We start from the raw sequence: 25750 nt of genomic DNA on the forward strand, positions 1-25750 counted from the left end.
TATACACTAAATGCATATTGAGGCAAACTCTACTGGATCAAGACAGAGAAATAAATATAAATCATCTGTGCTATACGCATCACATTTATCTGAAAATGCACTAATCTGTATGTTTTACGAACACAGTAAAGGGCTTCAATTAAATATAAACACCACTAAACTAATGACATCAGGTATGGCAACTAGTTTTGGGATTGATAATAAAACTACTGAAGTGGTGGGTAGTTTCCATCTTTTAATATTAATTAAAAGAACAAACAGTTGAAAAATTCACTTGGTAAGGTAAAGGCCTGCACAATTCTGATTTTTAAATTATGATGTATCATGCTGCTTATATAATCATTAATCCTGAAGACAACTACAATTGGTTTTTGCTATTCCAGTCAACAATGAGTCTGCTGCTACTTCTCATTAGAAGCAGGGACATATTCCTCATACAGATTTAAACTCTTGCATATGAATTTTGAAAACTCTTTTCTCTGTGACTGATCAGAATCAGATAATTAAAAGAAAAATAAAGCAACAAAACATTTTATAATGCAATATACTGGTTAATAAAGGTGCAAATAAGATAGGTGAAAGAAAATCAATAGTATCTGCAGATTTATTCAATTAAATAAGAGATTTACAAAGCTTTATAAAATGGCAACATATCATTTTATTCCAAATGCATGTTGTGCTTTGCAGTAATAAATTGCTAGAGTTGTTTTATACTTAAGATCCATAGTAAATAAGACTGCAATACCAATTAAACTAATTAAGTGACTTAAATATATATATGTAGGTTAATTAAAATAGTAGCTTTGGCTAAGCAGTAATAATATAAACCAAGACACCTCTAGGTTTAGAAAATACTTTTGATTTAACAGTAGTTTAAGTTTAACAGAAAAGGCTATTCCTTCTGCATCACACAAGTTTCTCAAAATTATATCATCTGTCAATTGATGTGAGGACTGTACCTACCACATTGTGATAAACTGTTACACATACTAATATATCTAGAAGCTCAACATACTATCTATTTATGTGCAAATAAGACAGTGTAGCAATAAATGTACAAATGTAAATTGTGATTCTTTTTATTCTATTAAGAACATATTTGTTAATCAATTAACAAAAATTTTAATAAGACAATGGATTTTTTTCAGATTTAGATGTATACATGTTTACCTAAAATATATTAGAGGAGATGCAGAATTGATTATTTTATTAAAATTTAACTTTTTAAATTTTATTTTTACAAAGCCTGGAAGGGATCAAAATTGGCCTATGAAGTATAAAATGGTTTTTACTAGCATAATCTATGGTCAGTGATGATACTTTAGCTGCTGTGAGTGTAGAAAATGAACATAGGTATTAATTTTTTACTGATTATTTATAAATCATCCCCCTCCCCCCCACCCCCAAAAAGAGTGTGATATATTCTGGCTCCTTTTCAATAAACATCCAATAACAAATAAAAGGAAACATAGCAACATAAATAGACTATCAACTGTACTAAAGTCAGATTGCTAATTACAATCTTCCTAAATGCCAAGAGTCACTGAAATAAAATAGTTTTAAATAATTGCAGATCTGGAATGCAAGGACATTTGAGGAGTAGACAAATCTCTGCAGTAATCATGTTCCACAATGTTAGAGACAATATGAAAAAGTCTTGTCTCCTGGCCCTATTCTTCTTACATGTTGGAAAATACCCCAAATGGATGGGCAGAACCATGCTTGCAACTCTATATTGATAATGTTCAATATGACTTTGTTTTATCCCACTTGGTTTTTAATAATACTGAATGTGATTTGGCAGTGTTCCTAGAATTGCAGCTGTTATTAGAACAGCAGATTAAAAACTATTGCTGAGCCTTTTCCAGGCACTACCTGGAACAGTAAGGTAATGAACTCAATTTAACAGTCTCGAGGCACCAATTACAGACCAGTTGAAATTGGCATGTGACATGTCCTAGCTGTTACTTATAAAATGGGCAGGATGAAGCCTTATTACAGAATAACAGAGTTGGACCTTGGAGGTATTCTAGTCCAACCCCCTGCTTAGGCAGGAAACCCTACACCACTTTAGACAAATTGTTATTCAATCTCTTCTTAAAAACTTCCAGTGTTGGAGCATTCACAACTTCTGGAGGCGGATTGTTCCATTGATTAATTGTTCTTATTATCAGGAAATTTCTTCTTAGTTCTAAGTTGCTTCTCTCCTTAATTAGTTTCCACAAATTGCTTCTTGTCCTACTCTCAGGTGCTTTGGAGAATAGCTTGATTCCCTCTTCTTTGTGGCAACCCTGGGATATTGGAAAACTGCTATCATATCACCCCTAGTTCTTATTTTCATCAAAAATTAGACATACCCAATTCCAGCAATTGTTCTTTATATGTTCTAGCCTCCAGTCCCTTAATTATCTTTGTTGCTCTTCTCTGCACTCTTTCTCCACATCTTTTTACATCATGGCAACCAAAACTGGATGCAGTATTCCAAGTGTGGCCTTACCAAGGCATTATAAAATGGTATTAACACTTCACGTGATCTTGATTCTATCCCTCTGTTTATGCAGCCTAGAACTGTGTTGGGTTTTTTTTGGCAGCTGCTGCACACTGCTGGCTCTTATTTAAATGGTTGTCCACTAGGACTCCAAGATCTCTCTCACAGTTACTACTATTGAACAAGGTACCACATACTGTACCTGTGCATTTTGTTTTTCTTGCCTAAATGTGGAACCTTAATTTTTTCATCATTTTATTTCATTTTATTAGGTTGTGCCCAATATTCAAGTCTGTCAAGATCCTTCTGTATCTTAAACCTTTCTTCTGGAGTGTTGGCTATTACTGCTAGCTTGGTTTCCAAATTTGATGGGTTCTCCATCTACTCCTTGTCCAAATCATTGATGAAGATGTTTTTTTTCTCCAGAATTTTTTTTCATTTTTGTTTTCTTACCATTTTAAATATACATTCACATAATTATTCTTATTCTTTACTTTTGTCATTCTTATATATTTATTATTTCATTTAATAGATTATAACATAAAGTTTGGGTTGCTTTATTTACCATCCCTTCCTCCTGTTGTACCACCACCTTATTTTCTCTTTCTTTTCTCCCCCTTCTCTACTTCCTTCCTTCCTCCTCTCTTTCCCCTTCCTTCTTCCCTTACCTTTCTCCTATTCTTCCCCTTCCCACCTTCTCTCTTTCTTCTCCTCTCCCTTCTATCCTCCTCTCCTTACCTCTTTCTTCTTTCCCAACTTCCTTTCATTCTTCCATTTCTTTTCTATTGTTGTAGCTGTCTCTTTCATATCTCAATTTATGTTTCCTTGGGATGGTATTTCCGCAAACCCAAATATAATTTGGTATCATTTCTTATTCCCTTATCTTCGCTAATGTATCCTAACCCTAACTATGTTTCACCCCCCCTTTATATCTCACTCTTGAATATATACTTGTACATTTAATATTTTCTTTTCTGTTTTCTTACTTTTACCAACGCACAAAAAAGCATGCCAATCCAGTTGCATATCATGACCCTCCAATGTTAATAATCTTGTATTTCTCAATGATCCATTATTTCATCCAAGCTAGTCCCGCTTCTTGATAATACAATTCCCAGTTTAGTAATCTAAATCCACCTCAAACTCTTGCATTTTGCAACATTTTTACATTAATTCTTACTTTTTTCCCCTGCCATATATATTTCTCCCCTATTTAATTCATACTTTCAAAGTATTTTTTCTCTAATTTTATCAGTATTGTTTGGAATAGGTATAGCAATCTTGGTCAATCATTGTTGAAGATGTTGAAGAGTACTGGGCCTAAAACAGAGCCTTGGGGTATCTCACTGCATACTTCCCTCCATGTATGCTTTCCAGTATCCCGCACTGAAACATTCAAGTGATTCAACTATTTAAATCCCATAATCATTGATAGGAACTATCAATTCAAGTACAAAGAGAGCCTCTGGAAAATGATGCCTCTTATTTGAAACCCTTTCAATGTAATCATATTATACCTGATCCTAGTGAAATTGAATATTGCTTAGATATCTAATCCATGTCTGAATGAAAGCCATCTATCAGAATAACAACACTTTCTATCACTTTGCTATGTCAGAACCCTTACTGAAAATGATCTACACAATTTATTTCTTCTGGAACTCTAAATCCCCACTATTTTCTCAAAACATTTTGTAAAAATGGAATGGAAAAAAAATGTCAGATATGCATGGACTTAGATATGACTTCTTCAGGACAATATACACTACTGCCTTTTTCAGCATTATATTGTTTCCTAATGAAATATTAATCCATTTTATAAACACCACAACTGATTAAAGGAACCCAAAAAGCTGTGGATCTATCTTGTAGGCAATAGAGTTTCCAATGCAAGACCCCTACACATTTCTTTAAAACTCCCCAAGGTAAAATAAATAAACCCAGATTATATCAGAAGATTCTTCCCTGTTCTTCCCAAACCAGAAAAAAATGATTAACTTTACTTACAATTTATTTTGTCTTTTAATGACCTCGCAAGCCCTTAACATTGGGGTGGAGTCAGGGCAACTGATTGGAGCTGAGTGTTTACTGGTCAGATGCCCTTCCTGTTGCCAATGCAGAGTTCACAGCAGATAATTACTTATTATGCCCAGAGAGAGAAATATCAGCCACTACCTAGGCTCAAATTCACAGCCTCCTGATTGTGAGGCAAAAGCTACACCTCTAGGCCACTACATCACTCCCATGAACCTTATTTACAAATAATCCCATAACATGACAGCCTGCCATTTTATCCTATGTATCCTTTCCCAAGAATCTGAGTTATTTTAAACAGAGTTACTCATCAGGAGTCCACAGTTTACAAAACATGGGGAAGAAAAGATGCTTCACTGTGCTTATCATCATTGGTTGGCTTGATGGTGAGTTCATACTAAATTGAAGTCATATTCACTTTTAATTTTAGGCTAACATCGTTTATGGCTCTTTTTAGCAGCTTCATCTCATATAGCTCTTTAATAAATAAGAAGCCACTTCCGAATGCCAAATGTGAAGAGGCCATATGAAAGCAATCTCATTCCATGACCTCTGATTCAGAACTCAACCCAGTACAAAATGGAACTGCTTACAAAACTGTCCTGAAAAAAATCTCCAAACATGTTTTGAAAATCTTCCCTGTCCATCATGCATCTTGGCCAGACCCATCTCGAGAAATTTTGCAGTTCAAGGTGCCAAAAATGTGCCACAAAAAGTGACATTTTCATAGTGAAAAACACATACTAATGTTCTCCATACCCAAGTGACACCTACTCTAAAGAAAAGATTGCATTTGACGTGTTTTGGTGTTCAGTGTGTAACTCATGGCTGCTATTATTTGTGACAAGTCCAGTTGTCATGGAGACCATGAACTTAGAATTCACTCTGTATTCAGAACATGAAGATTTAAATTCCCCACAACTAGGCAGGCCTTAGGGTTCTCATATCCATCCTGAAAGAATTCCCAGGAATTCATGAAGGACAGCTGCTGGGCAGCTAGTTAGTCAGTAGCTCTGTACTACTCCCAGATAATCTATGGCTCAACTTAATACACAAGTAGTCACAATTATAGTACTGCAGTGCTACTAGTAATAATAAATGGTTTGTCATCAACTACAGAAAATCACTCTTCCAGCTCTGAAGCACAGAAGGGCAGATTTTTGACTGGATCACATCATAATTGCTGCCCAATCAGATCTCAGTAATATATGCCAATATGCACAGTCATTCTCTGCCACATTGTGAGTAACTATGATCTTTTCACATAGACTTGACTCTTGCCAGTAGTGGTGTGAATACAAGGCCTGATAATTTAGCCCACAGCAGGAATCACTGGCATAGCAGAGGACTTTATCCTGTAAAATATTACCCTATGCTCCTTCCTATACTATCTTCTGCCCATCAAAATCACAATTCCAGTTTTGCTCCCAGCATCCTGGCTCAGTCTGTTTCCTCACTCTCTAATAAATGGAAATGGTGACATTTTCTCTGACATACTTTCTGTCTACAAGCTGAACAGGAACAAGAAATTGCCTTCTGGTCTATTCACATCTGAAGATATTTACAGTTCCACTCAGCTTCAAAGTGGAATTAAAATTAAATTAAAATTAAAACATGAAGTTCCTACTCCTTGTACAGCTCCATCTTTTTTTCTCAGTCAAATATCTCATCCCTTATCAGTTATTTTTCAGTTTGTCTTCTTCTTCCAAAATTCTATCCATATCCAGAATTTTCCTCACTACTAACCTATCCAACTCTCATCATTCTATCTTCTATAAAATTAATTCCACATTTTCTCAAATTCCTTACTTCAAGAACTTTCCCCCCAAAACAGAAAGAAATCAACAGCTGGTAAGGCAAGACACTATATATTTTTTTAAAAAAATAACAATAAACTTAAACTCAATAAAAATACTACATTACATACCAAATATCTATGAATAATTCCATATCAGATGCAAAAGGCCCTTTCCTCACTTATTTTCACAAAACAGTTACTTCGGAGAGAATGTTTTTAATCAATAGACCAGTAGTATTCAGATGAAACTATTGCTTACATAACAAGACTACAATGAATTTCTTTTAGTATGTGACTACTTGTGAGGAGATCATGTACACAGTGGTCAGTGATGTTGAATATTTCTTGCCTGGTTTAACAGATTTCTTGCTTTGAGATTACAGTGTAAAAATCCAGTAGCAGGAATCAGACTTTCTGTTCTAAGCCAAGAAGCTTACAATATGTAGCAACTGTGTATGAACATTTCACATCAGTCATTTTTTTTCCTGATAAAGCTGCTTAGATATTTTTCACACCACTTAGGAGAAGAAATGGCCCTATTTTTTTTAACATTATATGTTTCATCATGTGATACCCATTTCTTAGAATGGCACAAGACAGGAAGATAGGAATACTAGCAACATAATAGTTTCTAGATTTCTTTTTTTCAGCCATTAGCTTCTTTTTCCTTATCTTTATCTCTATTTGCCCACAAATAGAATGGAAAATTTCAAGAGAGCACTTGAACTCAGATTTTATTACATTGACCTGAATCCATTAGAATGTCTGTATGATTCCAATCATATAAGCAATGGCTGAGTATGAGCCACAGGAGTATTAGCAATAAACATTGTCTTGGCTCTTTTGTTTCCTTAAATAGAATAAAATAGGTTCACCTTCATGGAACACATTGTACGATGAGAGCTTTTTACTTGTATTCATGATGAAATCTTTCATTAACAGAATATATGAGAGAGTTATAAATTTTCATGGCTGCTATGAATGCTGTAGACCAGGGGTGTCAAATTTGCATCAACACGGCAGCGTCATGTGACGTATCGTTACTTTTGTCCCTTTGCTAAAGTGGGTGTGGCATTGCTAGCGCATGAAGCTCCTGGACCATGGGCCAGGAGTTTGACACCCCTGCTGTAGACAATTAAAAAACACCAGAACTGTTGTCTATCTCAGTTTATATTTGCATTTCAGCTGATAATCTTCCAAACAAGCTATCCACCATATTGATTTTTCAAAGAAATTCTTAGGATTTCTGTAGTACTTAAAAAATTTTTTGGAAATAAATATGAGGCTTAAAGAGTATTTATTTTGTATCATGCTAACTTTTACTTTAACATTGTTTAATAAAATAATCTAAAATCAAATTAAATATTGTATGGGCACTGCCAGGTACTAAAGGATGTGGCAGTTAATCACTGACAGTTCACATTTAAATTTATTCTTTATCTTTAAAAGCACATGCATATTTTTATACTAGATGTGGTTTCCAGGAATATGACAAATATAATGTGACAAAAACAGAAACATTTTTGTTATCATTCTTTAAGGTTCAGGAAGATTCTAAAAAGATTTTCAGAACACTCAAAGGAACTAGGATATAAAAATATTTCACTAGGATACATTTAGAAATTCTGATTGTTCAAATTCCATTCTACTTGGAAGGAATCAGATTGCTGACCTTTATCAATTAACATAAAGTTCACCCTTATGAAAGTAATGGGAACTTAGATACTTGTGCATAACATCTACAGTTCTTAACTGATGAGTCTTCCAAAAATTAAATGCTTCTCCAACAATGTTTAGAATACATTAGCAGCAGGCTTGTCATAATTTGAATAATAACATTTAATTTGACAGACAGCTAGGATATTGTAAAAAGTAATATTTCTTTCAAAATGATGGTATAATATTTTATCTTTTTTTAAAAAAAAGTGATAGCAGGAGTTTATTCTTTGTCTGAAAATATTTCAAGCCTCTAGGAATTTTCTAATTTGAACTGCTTGACAGAAATATATTTGCAGAATAAAGGAATGCTCAGATTCTGTTGTTTCATTAGTAGAGATACATATGTTCTTTTGAAAAATAATTATTTTCACATTTATAACAAATCACCGAGGACAACAGTACTCATGCAGGATTAAGATATGGATTTATTTGCAGCCTTGCCTTTTACATTAACATGCATGTAATGTCTATTCAGTTTGCATTTTTATTGCTGTAACAATTTTGAATTCAACATAGTTGCACAAGCGAGGTTATTATTTATTCAGAAGAGGCCCTACTGAATTCATTCAGACATAACCCCATGCAAAAATATATGTAGGATTACAGCTTTATATATTTTGTTATTCATGATTTTGGATGTGTTCGGTATATATTAGTTAATTTTACATTTTGAATCACAATGTCAGCTGTATTTTTAATGTTTATTTATTTGTATTCCACGTTTATTCAAAGAAATATTCAAAGCAATGAACATATCCAACACAACTTTGTCTCCTGTGCAATCATTAAGATTTGTATCTAGAACTGCAGAGACCCATATTCTAGTCTTAGCCATGGAAGTATACTGGGCCAGATACTTTCTCTCATTCCAATTCACCACTCAAAATTGTTGACTTTGGGGAGGGGAAAGGATGAAAAAAGAATGCAATGTATGCTTCTTTGAGTTGCTATAGGAAAAGTGTGATATAAGTTTTATAACATAAGAAATGAAATGCACCATATTCGAACAATAAACATGGTATACTTCAGAGGCACATTCAACAATTTGTCATTCTATCTTTTCAAATGTTTAACTGGTTTTAATTTGTTTGCATAATGTTACAGTGGTCACAGTCATATTCGGCAACTATTTTCAAAAAATTATGCTGAGGATCAATGATCAGGTCTTTGCTTTTCATTTAATTATATTTCTTTATTAATGCAATTAAAGACATCACTGATGAATATCACTTGCAGTTTTAGAATGATATTCAGTAATTGGTTTGAATTTCATTTTGTCTACTGCAAAACAAAAAACTGTCCCATTAGATTCCAGTTTCTCTGTATTGCAAAATGAGCGATCAACTCTGTTAGCATTTCTTGATAGTCTGCTGATTTTGTACCTTGTACTATGAGAAACTAGACTCAAATTATAATGTATTATGCTTATGCTCAGAAAGTATCTTTTTAATGTAATTAAACAATTGTTGAAAACATATGAACACAATACCAAAGCCAACAGTCTTCTTTATGAAACAGAAATTAAATAAAAATCTTTGTTTCCTTCTTTCCAACTGGAAAGATATTGTGGTAAGAAATAATGTTTCCAAACATCATTTTGGAGGAAGAATAATATTTTGTACTTGTATACTGGTGCAATTGATTGATTGATTATGTGCTGTCAAGTTGGTGTTGTCTCTTAGTGAACCTGTAGGTGTTCCAAAGATACATCTGTTGCCACTGCAAATGAGTCCATTCACCTTTCTGCTGGTTGTCTTCTGTTTCCTTCTATTTTTCTCAACATTATATCCTTCTCTAAAGAGCTAGGGTTTGACATAATGTGTCCAAAGTAACATAATTTGACACTGGTCATTTATGTCTTCAGTAAAAACATGTGATGAATTTCTTCAATGACTTCTTTGTTTTCTTGGTTGTCCATGGTATTCTCAGAATGTTTTACAAATATATTTTGGGGGAAAAGTATATATATTGGATGGGGAAATCTGGTTTCAAGCACAGGACACAAGGTTGTTTTTAATCTACTTCTGCTAGACAATCTCAAATAGGTAGTTCTTGACATACAATCACACTTAAGCCAGAGGTGGGTTCCTACTGGTTCGGTTTGGTTCTCCCGAACCGATAGTGCTGCCTTCAAACAGAGAGCAAACAGGTTGTCTGTTTTTGTTAAAAGAGGGCCTGCCTGCCCGCCTCTGGGTTATACCTACCTCTATTCAACCTTCTGAAGCCCAGTTAATCCAGGGCGGCAGCTTGAATTGCAGGTCCTCAGCTGTTTTCCCTTTTTTCTGACCAATTTTCGTTCAATTGCGCAAAGTGCGTGCTCAGCGAACCGGTAGTAAACCGATTAGAAACCCATCACTGAGTTAAGCCCAAAATTTCTATTGCTAAGCAAGATGGTTGTTGTTTTTCCCATTTTACAACCATTTGTGCCACAACTGTTAAGTGCATTACTGTAATTGTTTAATTAGTAACACAATTTTTAAGTGAATCTGGCTTCCCCATTTGACTTTGCTAATCAGGAGGTTGAAAAAAGTGATCCCATAATCCTGGGACACTGCAACCATCATAAACACATCCCAGTAGCTAAGCTTCTGAATTTTCATCATGTGACCATGGGGATATTGCAACAGTCCTTTGAGTGAAAAATGGTAATAAGGCAGGGTTTTTTCCCCATTGCCATTGTAATTTAGAACGAATGAATGGTTCTAAGTCAAGGATTGCCTGTGATTATATATTTCATTCTGAAAAGAAATATATTGTGGTATGCTTTCCAAGTCTGCGGTTTTGACTCATATCATATTTAGGAAAAGTAATTTACTAGTCCTTAGTACTAATAGTACTAAGAAAAAAATAAGATGCTTCTGACTAGAACTTTTTCTTTGTCTTTTAACAAAGTCATTGTATAAATTATAATTTACCAAATAGCATTGATAACTTTAGTGCATTTACATTTTAGTATAGTATTTACTATCATACTAATATTTAGTATTTAGCATAGTATTTAGTATACATTTACATTTAGATATATGTTGATGTATAAAAGATACATAAGTATTTTCTGGCATGAGGTATATAGTGAAAGACCTTGCCAGAAGTTTACAAAGAAAGAAATTAAGAGTCTTTTTTATATTCTTTTGTTCCCTTCATTATCCATCCCTTTGTTATTTCTAAAACATATCTATTAGTTTTCTTACACTTTTTCTTTGTGTGGTTCTATGCGTCTATTCCTTTTTTTAATTTAAGCAAAAATAAATAAAGAAATAAGCAAGAAAATTTGTGTGAGAAATTAGTACAACAGTTTGATAATTTGTAGGTTAGTCAGTGTTTCAGATTCAAATTCATAATGTTATGTGTGCACACAGGACATGAGCACTGCAAGTGTCTACAACTCTGTAAACCAAGCATGACTTTTCTCAACTACATGGGGAAAACTCATAATCTCTGGAAATTTTGCATATTTTGAAGTACCTCTTCACATACAAAGCACTTCATAGCAATTTGCACATTGTCTAGAATTTATTTTACTCAGTAAAGGTATATGTGCCAACTATTAGATATCGTACCTTTGATACATCTTTAATAGTATAGAGAAATTTGTACTTAACTGGTTCCTCTCATTAAGTTTTAAATATCCAAATTGCTATTTTATCTGTATGTGATGTTCCTATATGACAGCTGGTTAGATATTTCTCTCCTGTTACATTCTAATCAGTTTTCAAATGTATTTTCTTATTGAAAATGTATCTGTCATTTTATCATCTCAATTGTGAAACTATTGGTTTTAGATTACAGTGCATTATTTCTCAGCCTATACTACTATTATATGAGTTGCAGAAATTGCACAATTTAAAAAAGCAGCTTCCAGTTACAAAAAAGATCTCCCATGCCAGTTCCAGTGACTCCTTCTACACCCTGCATTCAATTTTTTTCATACTTCTATTTTATGCATGCATGTCTTATTACTACCATCTATAAATTATGCCGGCATTACTCTAGCTCAGAGGTTCACAACCTGTGGGTTGTGGCCCACTAGTGGCCCATGAGGAGTTTGCAACTGGGCTGTGAAAATGGCCGGGGAGCGCATGCACACGTGCATCCTCACTGTGTGAACAGCGGGTGAGCAAGTGTGTGTACACTTCATTTGCCTGAGTGGCAGGCACACACATTTGCTGGCCACTTACATGAACCATCCTTTCTCCCCCCCTACCTCGCCGGTATGCAAATCTGGATGGTCATGTGACTGGATGGGTGTGGCTAGGGTGGGTGTGGCCTGGGACTTGTGTGGAATGAGCAGCCCCCAGAGATCCGGGCCCTGCCCACTCTCATGGCCTTTCGCAAAGCCATTAAAACCTGGCTTTTCCGGCCTGGGGTTCTTGACCCCTTGATTGAGGTCCAGCCCCCTTTCGATTGGGTGTTTGTTGTGTTCCTTTTTTAACTTTGTTGTGTTCCATTGTTTTTAAAAATTCTTTTTAATTTTTTCATTTCTGTAAGCCGCCCGGAGTCCCTTGGGATTGGGCGGCGTAGAAATTCAATAAATGAATGAAATGAATCAATGGTACTAAGGAAGGCCTTTCTGATACCCTCCCTCACTCTCATTATACAGGTAATCCTCCAGTTACAAATGTATTTGGGGATTTGTTTGATTGAATCATGTTAAATGAAAGTGATCACTCCCTGCTTTCTCCAATGCATTTGTTAATCGAATGTGCACATCTTTAAAGGATGTATCTTAGTCTGGGGAACAGCATGTGGGCCTAGTGCTGCAGCAGACCATTCAAGGCCTCCCCCAAACAACTGAGATAACTCATGCTCCCCTGGGATCCCCATAATTGCTTCCCGCACCTCTCCTGCCCCACTGGGTCTCCACAGACTTGGCCTGCTTTGCTAGCATCTCAGATTCCACTTACTCCTCCTCACCCAATTTCCCATGGATTACTTACTCTTTTTTTGCTATAAAGGTACAATTTTACTGATATCTAGTCTGTTAATATAACTAAATAAGCCATTATACACATGAAGCATTGTAAAATGCAATCTGATCAGAAACAAGAAATTTGACAACCCTAATGTTTAATGCTTCATAGTAGCATTATAAAAAGTCTTTTCCATGAAATGTTTAAACACTCAGAATTTTTAAATCTGGCAATCTTATGTCAAAAATGGCTAAAATGAAATGAATACTTTTGAAACATTGAATTCTGAAGAACTACATTAGTTGTTCAGTGAAGTATCATTCTAACATTAGCAAAAGGTTTCTCACAGACTCTCAAGCAAATATAAAAGCTTGCTGGATTTGTGATTATTCCCGCTTATATTGGAAGCTTTTCTTCTGCTAATGGAAGCAGTTATCTGTTAACATAGGAACCTTCTAAATTTTTAGCAAATACTGGTATATATTTTGAAACAGGAATAGCTGTATTTTAAAGTCATTGTTTTTTTTACTGTTTTTTACTGTGGTAATAAGCCACTTTAGAGACCACTCATTATATATCTATAGGGATTTTGATCTCGTAGGAATTATATTAGCTTTTTTCCCCGCTTCATGTTGTTTTAAATAGACAAATTATTAAATAAAATCAGTTAAGGAGTAGAGCTTTAGAGGATGGTGAGAGAGGAACTACTCTGAAGAAACAGATTGATTCTCAATGAATATTCACTTTGCTTTTATCAAACAAAATGTACAATTTACTGTAAAAATCAAATGATGAACACAAATGATTTAGTTGCAAATCAGGGACATTTTAAACATATAGTTCTTTTATATTTTTGAACATAACCTTAATAGGTTACATTCATGCTAACTTAATTACCTTTACTTCCCACTGAAAATAACGGAAATGTTAATCATACCATTTACTTCATTACTTATTTTAAAGATGTTACTTTTTTGAAAAAGTACCATTTCGGCTTGTAAGAGGCCGGGGAGCCCTAGGCAGATTGCTGGGCCGCATGGGACGCAGTAGATAATGATAAAGGAAGGCTCAGCAAATAGCTGGGCCACATGGGAGGCCGGGGTAAAGGCAAGCAAGTGGGCTGGGCCATGGGAGCCACATGATCAAGGCAAGTGAGCTAGGGAGTGAGAGAGCCAGAGAACAGCAGGTTATGCCCTGGCCAAGGCAGGCAAGGTGAAATAAGAAGTGACTGGGAGGAGTGGGGTGGGTTGTGTGATTTTCTGGTTTTCCGAACTGTGCAAAAATTTAACAATCTGTTTGCCTGAACAGGTCCGAACTGGCTGAAGGCCACCTCTGCAATTAGTTCTGATTTGCCATGTCCTAGTGTATTTAAGAGAAGGGGGAATAGTAGCAGAAGCAGAAGCAGGAGGAGGAGGAGGAGGAGGAGGAGGAGGAGGAGGAGGAGGAGGAGGAGGAGGAGAAGAAGAAGAAGAAGAAGAAGAAGAAGAAGAAGAAGAAGAAGAAGAAGAAGAAGAAGAAGAAGAAGAAGAAGAACAACAACAACAACAACAACAACAGGAGTAGGGGGGGACGTTTCGTAGAATCTTCATGAATCAACCAATAAATCTCACAATTCTACTTAGAGATGGGATTCTATGAAGCAAAATGAGGTTGGCAGAGGCACCAGGCAAAAAAGATTTTTGAGAGGCTAATGTTTTTTCCTTTCTTTTATGTTCTCATGTTTGTTTAAGCCCTTACAATGGACAATATCTATAATCAATAAATTCTATTTCGGGTTGGTTTTTTTATCTTGGTTTTTTAATACATGGCCGAGAAACTCTTAATGTCCTGTAGTTGTTTAACTTTCCATCTATCTCCATATTAAGTGAAGGTTTTCATATCATGTAACTCTCCCAACAGAGCATATGTCAACATTCTTCTAAATTATTTCTGCTTTACTGTTTGTAGTTAGTTAAGACTATCTGGAAACTCAAATTGTATCATTCTTATTATCCACAAGATATGATCAGGAAGGGAACAAGGCAGTGGGAGTTGATCAAATCAAACAGAAGGGGTCTGTGCTCTTGGAACACTATACTGAGATGAAACAAAGTTGCAAATTTAGTTTAGCTTCAATGGTCTAATCAGGGAGCCTCTGGTAAAAGCAGATTTATTGGCCTATTTTGCACAAATAAAATTTATGTGTTGTTATTATGGCTGCTGTTGTTGCTGATGGTTCAGTATCACTGTGGAAGGAGGTAAAAGAAAATAGCATAGCCATTGTTACCATATTATTATTGTAATTAAGATGTTGAGCTTGTCAGCTGGAAATCTGACAGCCTAGGTTTGAGATACGAGTGCTGTGTTATGGGGTGAGCTCCGTTACTCTCTCAGGTACTGCCAACCTAGCAGTTCAAAAGCATGAAAATGTGAAAAGATAAATAGGTTCCAATGTTACTGCTTTCTGTATCTCTCAGACAACCCTTTTCAGCCACTATCCCTTGGCTGAAAATCAAATACGAGCATCTCCCCCTATAGTCAGTCACAACTGGAGAGGAGAAACCTTGAACATTTATTGAAGTGCTTTTCTATATTCACTAATCAGAATAATTAAGGTTATGAATATTTACTCCATTTAAGTTCAAAGTGTGATAGGGCAAATTATAAATATATAATATTAGAAAGTAAACAGAAACCATTATCAGCTGTAATTCAACTTGGTTACCGTATTTTTCGGAGTATAAGACGCACCTTTCCCCCCCTCCTAAAAGAGGGTGAAAATTTTATCTTATACACTGAATGTAGCCCAACCCACCCACCAGCCTCAATCCTTTGGCCTCTGCCTCCAAGCAATTTACCTCTTTGCAGAAAGTGCGGGCTTGAGGAGGCTTCAATAAGCTATAGCAATCCCTGAAGCCTGTAACAGCTGATGATAGGGAGAAATTGAAAGTGAAACTTGCTGTTTGCTCCATGTGGCAAATTGCTGGGAGGCAGATATTTTTTTCTTGTGCTAATTAGGATGTTTACTACAGGAGATAAGTCAACAACTATAAATGCCTATATAATATTCAAATTATTACACTTACTTTTTAAAGACTGCTTTATTATTATTCTAGACAACTTAACAAAATGAAGAAGCTTTTTAAAACAAATGCTTGATCTGAAGAGGCCCCCTGCTATTGTTTTAAAAAGTGCTCTTCTTTTAAATAGCAGAGAATAACTATACTTTCAGAAAGCACATCAATTTTAACAGCATCTGTACAAGTATAGTCTGAAATATAACACTACAAACAGTGTATATTGTCTTTATTGTTTGTTGCAAGGAGGCAAATTGCTGGGAGACAGAGGTAGATATTTTTCCCTTGTTTTCCTCCCCAAAATCTGGGTGTGTCTTATACTTCGGAGCGTCTTATACTTCGGAGCGTCTTATACTCTGAAAAATACGGTAGTATGCTCAGTCCATCAGGTTATAATAAGAGAGACAAGGAAGCAAGTACTCCATTAAATATAGTGGGATTTTCTTCCAGTAGCCATTGTTAAATAGAAAAAAATTCGGTTAGAATGCAATCCAATGGTTTGCAAAGAAGTTGCAGAATTAAATTTGCAATATTAAGCTACATTTGTAAACTAGATTGTAAAATGAATGTTATTTGTTTAATGGATGTTCATTTAATAGCTTGGTATTCAGTTCATATTTTCTGTTTCTGTTTCATTTTTTCCAATTGTACGCATATGCTATTTTTATGTCAATATAAATTTTTATTTATTTATTTAGGAATGATATTTAACAAACCTGGCAGTTGTGTATATTTGATGTATAAACTTTAACAATGCATAAACTTTAAGGTTAGACAAATAAGATAGACGTCATGCTTTTCTTGCAATCTAATTCTTCTAACTTGATAGCAATTTCCTAGAAATAAAACAAGTTGCATATTTTGAGATGCAATTATTGCTTAGAAATTCAGAACTTTTAATTATTCTCAAAAGACCAAACAGAAGTGCAAAATAAGGTTCAAACGAAAATGAAAGGGGAATATCCATGCCTTCAAATTTCCAATGAAAACATGCAAATCTATTGATATATGCAAATTAACAAATTTGCATGATTAATTGTAATCATAATAGAATAGGTACTGCAAAGCACATGCAGTGCAAATCAGGCATAAAAATGAAAACTCACCTTTAGTTTTGCTTTTTGTAGTAGCCACTGGGACCAAGGAAAAGATTGCAAGAGGAGAAGAGAACAGACAGAGGTTAGTCAGAAGTTTGGATGAAAGTATAGAGAAAGTTTCACTAATGGTATAGGACTAGTAAAAGTTAGTTTCAAATACAGTATCTGTGTTATATCACAATACATACTTTTCCACCACATAATTTACCAAAATAAATGATGTCTATATTGTATTCTACATTGATGCCAATGTTACTTGAAATAGAGGACTGGCAGCAGTAATTGCAATTAGCTATGCACCAAATTGCCATACAATTTGTAATTTAAATTATTTACCTTTTTTTTAAAAAAATCAACATTTCAGTTTATCTACATTAATATCTATCTATCTATCTATCTATCTATCTATCTATCTATCTATCTATCTATCTATCTATCATCTATCTATCTATCTATCTATCTATCTATCTATCTATCTATATTTGCTACCCATCTCATTTGGATTAATGCATAATCATGTGGATTACACATTAAAAGCTTTAAAATCATAAAATATTTTATGGTAAGGTTTTGACCTTATATGGCAGAACATTTGGATATTTATATTATTCCTTCTCTACATGCTCATAATACCTCATATATTAGGTTTTTATAATTTTTTTTTTGTTTTTTTTTTTTCAAGCTTTACAACAAGAGATTATTAATAATCAAACACAACTTACAATGATAAATTATAATACAAAGGCGTTTGCAATAAGAGTCAGAGGACTGCCTGAAAAGAAAGGAGAAAATTTGAAACAGACTTTTGTAGAAGCTTTCAGCCAAGTGGTGGGAGGCCCAGGACTTAATTTTGATTGGAATATTCGAAAAATCTATCGCCAAAATTCGCATGTAGCAGAGCAACGACAGCTTCCAAGAGACATAATTATATATTTTTTCACAAGAGAATCCAGAAATGCGATCTCACAAAAGCTTTATAATAGAAGGCTCAGAATTGATGACCACGATTTGTTCGTCTTTAAAGATATCCCGCTTCAGATGCTGCACGCAAGGAGAAGTTATACTTTTTTAACCCAAGAACTCAGAAATCGTCAAATAAAGTATAAATGGGAGGCTCCAGTTGGAATCACAGTTACATTTGAAAATCAAAGATTTCGTATTAATTCTGTTTCGGAAGCTCGGGACTTTTATTATAAAACTCTGAAGGCGGGGCTTCCTGACTCACTCGGAAACGCGGAAGGACAAGGTGAAGGAAAGACAAGCAGCAACTCACTTAACTACAAGAAGGAGGGAGTTGCTCTCCCCCTACTGGAGAGGCAGAAGAGCGGAAACTGAGGATTCAGTCATATTTTCAAAGCAGCGGGACACGTGGTTATAAGGCAGAGGGTTGCCTTTTCTTTCCGGAAGGACAGAAGAGTAAAGAATACAGACCCAGCGACGTTTTTAAAATACTTTCTAAGCTTTTGGACTGATTAAAACTTTAGGATTTCTGTTTGGTATGAAATGGTAAAGCTGTGTACTGATACGGGACTTTTACAAGACTTATTTGAGTTTCAATCCAAACTGCGCATGAAGTGTTTTCTGTGAGGAAAGCGGGGACTAAGATTTATTTGAATTGCGGTTTGGGATGAATGGAGTGTGGAGCAGAAAGGAAGGGGGAGTGGGATATTGATGAAGGAATCTTGGGATTGAACGAACTGGTATGAATTTTGGGCATATGTTTTACGAATTTACATGTCTGAAGTATAATATAAAAAGCTCAGGATTTTAAAGTGAAGAGCGAGATCCTAATCTTATGCAATTTGGGCTTGGGAGGAATGGAGACGTGAAACGAAGGATAGGAAGATGAGTAGCGAAAGTATGAAGATAAATTGATTTTTGTATAAACTAATATTTGAATATAAGGTTAAGAAAGACTATCTGGAGATTCTACAGGAAGATGGGGGTAAATATCAAAGAAGTAAGGGACGAGGACAAAATATAAATGGAATGATTCACACTGTTTAAAATTTGAAGAATGATGGGAGGCTGAGCATAATGCAAAAGAGTTTTCAATTTTATTTTATTTACTTTTTTGTTTTTGTTTTCTTTTTCGGAGTGTTCTTTTTATTTTATTTTCATTATTATTGTTAATAAGATATTTTGAAGGTGAATGGTACTGAACTGTGCCGGGTGTGTGACCTGGGAAGTCGGAGGGGGTTAGGGAGGGGGGTTCATTGGGGGTGGGTGGGTGGGTGGAGATATAGCTTCAATATATAGAACAAGAAGAATACACTTGTATACTGCTGTTCCTTATCTTTTCTTTTTATTTTTCTCTTTTTTTTTCTTATTGCTTTTTTCTTTCCTTTTTTTTTTGTTGGGTGTAAGGAATAGAGAAATGCACCATAGTGAGAAGTAGAGGAAAAGAAGAGGGAGAAGTAAGGAGGGAGGAAGAGGGGAATGTAAGGAGGATGAGAGGGGAAGGAGGGTGAGAAAGGCGAGAAAGGAAGATAGGAGGGGAAAGGGAAGTAGGAGGGGTGATCGTTGGAGGGAGAAAGGAAAGTTGGAGGGGGAGAAGAAGGGGTGTGTGAAAGTGATAGGTGGGGTTTATGAGTTGTGTTTCGGTTGGGGGCTTTTTGTTTTTTTTTTCTTACGATTATAATATTATTATTGCCAATATCCAGTATATAAGTGAATGTACAAAATTGAAAATGAATAAAACATTTAATTAAATATATATATATATATATATATATATATATATATATATATATATATATATATATATATATATATATATATATATATATAATTTTTTGATTTATTGATAGGTCAGGAAAACAGTCATGAAGATGGTAATAATAATACTGAAGCAATTATTTATTAATATGCTAATTGGATGATTAAAAAACTGAAATCAGCTCACAAAATACAACTGTGGGCCTTACTAGATTGAGAGGGAAAGAGGTTCCCATTACATTATTCTGAATTTCTAAAAAAAAAAAAAAGTCAAAATATAATACAGAAACTAAATTAATAAAAGGGAAAAAAATATCCACCATATCTATTTAATTTGCTTTAACATTTTTTTTAAATGAAAACGCTTGAAAATTTGTCTATGAATAGTTAAAATATAGAACAAAAGCCTTTATGACTTTTTGAGGTAAAATATAATAATACTGAAACTGGGAGACTGTGAGTTCTAATCCTGCTTTAGGCCCAAAGACAAATGGGGGAAAATGGAAGGGGGGAAAATGAAATAGATTAGTATATAAGCCGAACTCTTCTTTGATCACTAATACCATTTTTAATACAATATGGGACTCTGTTTTTTTAGCTGTGCATAATTCTTATAAGATTTTCTCATTGTCAGTCAATGCCAAGTATCATTTAGGTCTATATGTAGTTTGTATTATTTGTGCCAGCATGAATTACTTTATACATCTATACAATAAACTGTATTTATCTTTTTGATAAGATAAATCTATCTTTCACCCAGTTTGGACAGATCTTTTTAAAGTGTTTTACAAACTCTTTTGTTTTTGTTTTTATTACTGAACAGTAAATATGGTATCATTTTTATCAACATTAAGCATGGTGACTCCAGGTAATTTATTCATTCATAGTTACAGTAGGTAGATTTTAAAACACAAGCATTTATTCCAATACCCAGAAGGCATTCTGTATATCTCACTTAGCACAAAAAATGTTTATTTATTGCTCTGTCCTGTTCTTTCAACCTGATACCATTTTATGACAGCACAATTTTTTTATTCCATGGAAGGTAACTTTCTTAGGAAGTTTTTCAAAGATTTTTTGAAAGTCTAAGTAGCAGAACAAATTTCTCTATTGTTTTGCCTATAATGTATTCATTTCCCAATTTTCCTTCCTGTTGTTGTTATTATTACAAGATTTTTTCATGTGTTTCCTTGTCAAATATTTCACCTTATATGGGCGGGTCAGCATTCAAATGTGACATTTCTTCGTCATATATCCCTAGAAACAATATCCTTGTAGGCCATGCCATTCTGAAATATATTGCTAAGAGGAGTATATGTATGGAAGCAGCCTTCTTTATTTTATGCATAGACCTAAAAACTTGCATGTTTCTGTTCAAATGCAGACAGAAAATATCTGACTGTGCACAAAACAATATACACATTCCAAACACCTTGCTTTGTTAAACAACGTGCTTGCAATCAATTTGACAATTACATGCTTTAGCTTGAAAATTATGACTCCTTTTCTTATAGATATTACAATATATTACAATATAAAATATATTATTTTGTGCAATTTACATTTAGCATATTGTATATAATTTTATGCTTTTCCCTTTAATACCCTGCACAGTGTTCTTGTTAATTTTTGGAAACAAATAATGTTACTAAATGTATATGTAATGTTTTGAGTGCTTATGGCTAGGATCAAAGAAAATTCACTAAAAAAGTTAGAAATCTTCATGGGAAATTTAGTTTTCTTATCTTTGCCAAGTCACTTTTGAAAGATGAAAGCAATAAAAATAATAAGCTTAGAAAACAATTCAAAATCAAAATGCAGGTATTTGAAACTAGTCATATGAACAGTAGATCACTTTTATAATGTCCCAACATTAGAAGTGTACACAAAGCAGAAAAAGCAACTCTGAAATTCTGAAAGTTTTGGATCAAGTGTGATTCAGCAGAAACAAAACACCTAATGATTTGTGCATTTGTAGCTTAATTGGAAGCAAAATTGGAAACAATTTTAGGTGTCTTGGGAAATGATAAGATTTAAAAGCTTATTGTGTCGCAAAACCTTGAGGACCAATTATATATTATAATTTGATCCTTCACATTTTGTGCACATGTACACTTTCTCCACACTTTATACATACCAAAACCTATGAGCAGAAGGATGTATATACACATACACATACACATACACATATACATATATACATACATACATACATACATACACACACACACACACACACACACACACACACACACACACACAGATTTCTTTAAAAATCAACTTTTAAATCTGTACAGACAAATAAAAGCATTTTGGAATTACCACATTTAGGCATGCATTTAAAACCAAACAATCCCCTTTCCTTCTATGGCCTGAGCAAAATATATTTACTTCTGATTCAGGAATTGACTACGCAAAATTTGCTGTTCCCTGATCATAATGGCTACAGCATTTAATGTTTTACTGATTTTGCATTGGAAAAATGCTACAGTAGTATTTAAGAATCAATCTGTGCAGTTATTATATTAAATGCTTTCCATTAATCAGAAGATATAGGACTGGGATGGCTAACGTTTATGCCATTATGTGCCAAAAGCAGGAGGAGCATAGGGACGTGCGCGGACGTGCCCACACCCATATTGCTATGAGTGTGACCCCTCCACTTTTAGTGCATGATAGACCAGTTTTTTGCCCTCCCCAGGCAAAAACAGCTTGCCCCAGACTCCCGGATGCCCACCGGAGGCTTCAGGAGGCTTCCTTGTAGGCTCCAGAGGGCAAAAAATGGCCCTATAGGCACTAGAGGTCCATTTCTGAACTTCTCACTGGTCATAGGGGCATTTTTTGCACTCCTGAAGGCTCCGGATGATGAAAAATGGCCCAACGGGTAAACTGGTAGTCTGTTCCTGAATTTCCGGTTTGTGTGTTGGGTTGTTTTTCACTCTCTGGAGCCTTCAGGGAAGCCTCCGGAGGCCGAAAATGGCTGAAAAAGAAGGCCGAAGTCAGCTGGACAGCACACACATACACGCTGGAGCTGACATGGCAATGCCTCACATGTCCTAAAAAATGGGTCTGCGTGCCACCTGTGACGCAGATGCCATAGATTCGCCATCATGGATATAGGAGAACCAAATACAATTGCATTGCTAGAGAAGAAATTTATAAATTAATAAATTATAATAAGAAGATAAATTTATTTGCAATATCAATCTAAGCAAAATAACATATTACCATCTGTGTAGTTATAAGGTGTTTGTACAATAGGTAGAAATCTTCCTCAGCCATGCATGATGGACATAAAAAAACCATTTTCAGCTTTAAATTGATCACAAAATGATTTGTAGGGTCTTATATTTCCACCTTTTCACAGTGACCAGGGTTTAACACATACTTACTAAATTACTCATTTCAAGTTGTTTTTCTACTATTTTTAAGTGTGGCTAATTTCCTTTGACAATTTTTCCCCCCGGATATTCTTTATTCCATTTGCAAGCTAATTAACATTGGATTCTACTTTTATGGCCAATTACTCTACCATGGTACTTTTACCAATTTGTGTATTTTTAAATTCTTATTCAAAAGACAAAACATTACCATTTGTTTTCTAAATAATGGTACTTTTTTCTTAAATAGGTTCTACATTTCTTTGAAAGAATGGAGGTATAATACACTGACTGTGCAATAAATGCTGAGAATCCTCAATGTGTATGATCTCAATGTAAAATAGAGTTCAAAAGAAAAATATTTCATTCATGAGAAGTATTTAAGAAACATGAAATTCACAAGGTATGGTGCAACTGGTTTTTTTTTTTAAAAGTTATTTATATTTCTAAACACAATAGAAGTAGTCACTAGGTAATTTAAACTCCTTACAATGTCTGAAACTTACTGTATAAATTTTATTTTTCCACTTTTATATAACGTTCACAATAGAGAACTGAATCAACTCTCAACACAGCACAACAGCAGCTATTCATTCATCTAAGGGTACAGGGAAAGTCTGAAGACTTGCTTAAAATGCAGATGAATGGATTCGTGTTGACAGCTCTAACTTGTTTCTTGGCAACTCTGACAGGATGTGGCATTTTCCCAGTCTTCTAATCATGAAAACTACTTGAAGGAAACTAAACCATGCCAAAACAGCAAATCCATTACAAAAGAATATACAATGAAAATATTAATAGATGTTATTTAACTTAGTTGAGTTTTGTTTTGGAGAGATCATTCTAAAGTACCACTGAAACAGATCTACATATATTATGAGTTTGTGTGTATCTGTTTCTGTGTATGCCTGTGTGTGACTGAAGACAGATGACACCTGTTTGCAACCATCTGCAGCTACAGACATATGCTCAGTGATATTTAACCAACCACGTAACTATTATTTTGGGTTAGGACTTTAAATTATGCTAATATAATCCTAGAATACATTTTGTATTGAGCATGTACATAAATATGGCATGAAATTCTTTATGTAGTTAACAAAATCTAAAGGAAATAAAAACAATGAATAGATTAGGCTTTCCTTATAAAAAGATGTGCAATATGACACCTTTCTAGCAAAAACCTTAATATCTGAAACAGGTTTCATTAGGAGATCCTGATTAAATAGCATGGCATATTTCAAACATGCCAAGAATCACACTTACTCCTTAAAATATTATTATCTACCAGTATTTTCAAGTAGATTTCTAATAATATACTAAATAATTCATAAAATTGAATATGTATATTCTAAATACCCCCTGAGCCTTCTCTTCAGCAAATATATTATCAAATTTGCTTTATGTGACATTTTCACTTTATATTTACAATTCAAATTATTCAGAAAATGAAGTGTAATTTATTCCAGGTAAGATTGAATTAAAAAGAACTATGTATTCTTTTTAAAATTACTCAAATTAAAAGATGAATGAAAATAAAACTAAATTAAAATTTCACAAAACTCTATGGCAGTGTTCTCGATACTTCTATTAAAACTTTCTATGTCTTGAATGAAATAGCCCTAGTTACAATTTAATTAACAAATAAACCAAGTGTTTAATTACAATTTAATTAATAAATAAACCAGTGTTTAATTTAATATGTGGTCCAATATTATTAACCTCTATTTAGTGTACTGTGCAATTTTGTAATGTAGTATCAAACCCATGCATTAAAGTTACAATCATTTATTCATTTATTTTTATTTTCTTTGCTTTATGTTGCTCATTCCTGAAGTCTTTTGAAAGCTAATAAATAGTACTATAAATAATGGCATCAGAAGTCCCCATATTTTATATGTTTGGATGGGCTGATGCATATAGGAGAAGCTATATTCACATATAAATATTTGGAGTTGTTGTGAGAACCAACAACTTGACTTACATGGAGAAGCCAAGTTGTATTTAATGCAGCTTTTGAACCAGTGGGAACACTCAAATAAATCATGACTCTGCTATAACTATTTGGGCTAGTTTTTCAATGTTTTTATAATGTTTTCCAAGGGCAACACTATGTAGAACTTTTAACAGGGGTTAAAATGGAATATGACTAAGCTTTGAGTAATTGTAGTAGGGGCTGTGAGTCATGGGTGAGTTGCTGCCGGCATTACTGCTGGTTCGCTTTGCACACGCTTTGCACACGCTGAATGCACATGCGCAGTTGCCTGTAAATAGTTCTACGCATGCAGATAACATTAAAAAAGAACAAAAACCATACCGGGAACAGCACCAGCACCGGTTCTGCGACCCAGGCCAACATTCTATGATGAACCGGTGTGAACCAGTAGCAACTCACCTCTGCTGTGAGTCCAATAAAAAATTACATTTGGTGAACAATGTGTAACTGCACAAAAACTCTCCTAGCAAAAACAGTTGTCTGTTCTTCAAGCAGAAGAACTTAAACAGCAGAACTGTGAATCACATTTGAATGGGAGAATGCAAACCAGCACA

At 34.4% G+C, this 25750-nt stretch overlaps 1 protein-coding gene across 4 annotated transcripts in view; it reads right to left on the reverse strand.

The window, feature by feature from the left end:
- Nucleotides 1-25750, reverse strand: part of CADM2 (cell adhesion molecule 2) — a 352887-nt gene that overhangs the window by 149563 nt on the left and 177574 nt on the right. For 3 of the 4 annotated variants that reach the window (XM_087721510.1, XM_087721507.1, XM_087721511.1), the window contains exon 2: nt 17112-17138. The exons of the other annotated variant lie outside the window; for it this stretch is intronic. In XM_087721510.1, coding sequence (XP_087577636.1) covers nt 17112-17138 — 27 coding nt within the window. The remainder of the gene's footprint in view (nt 1-17111; nt 17139-25750) is intronic. 4 annotated transcript variants of the gene reach the window in all.

This window comes from Thamnophis sirtalis, unplaced genomic scaffold, assembly GCF_051295495.1.
Source record: "Thamnophis sirtalis isolate CommonGarterSnake01/CBP01778 unplaced genomic scaffold, rThaSir2_p1.2 scaffold_8, whole genome shotgun sequence".
NCBI classification, from domain to species: domain Eukaryota; kingdom Metazoa; phylum Chordata; class Lepidosauria; order Squamata; family Natricidae; genus Thamnophis; species Thamnophis sirtalis.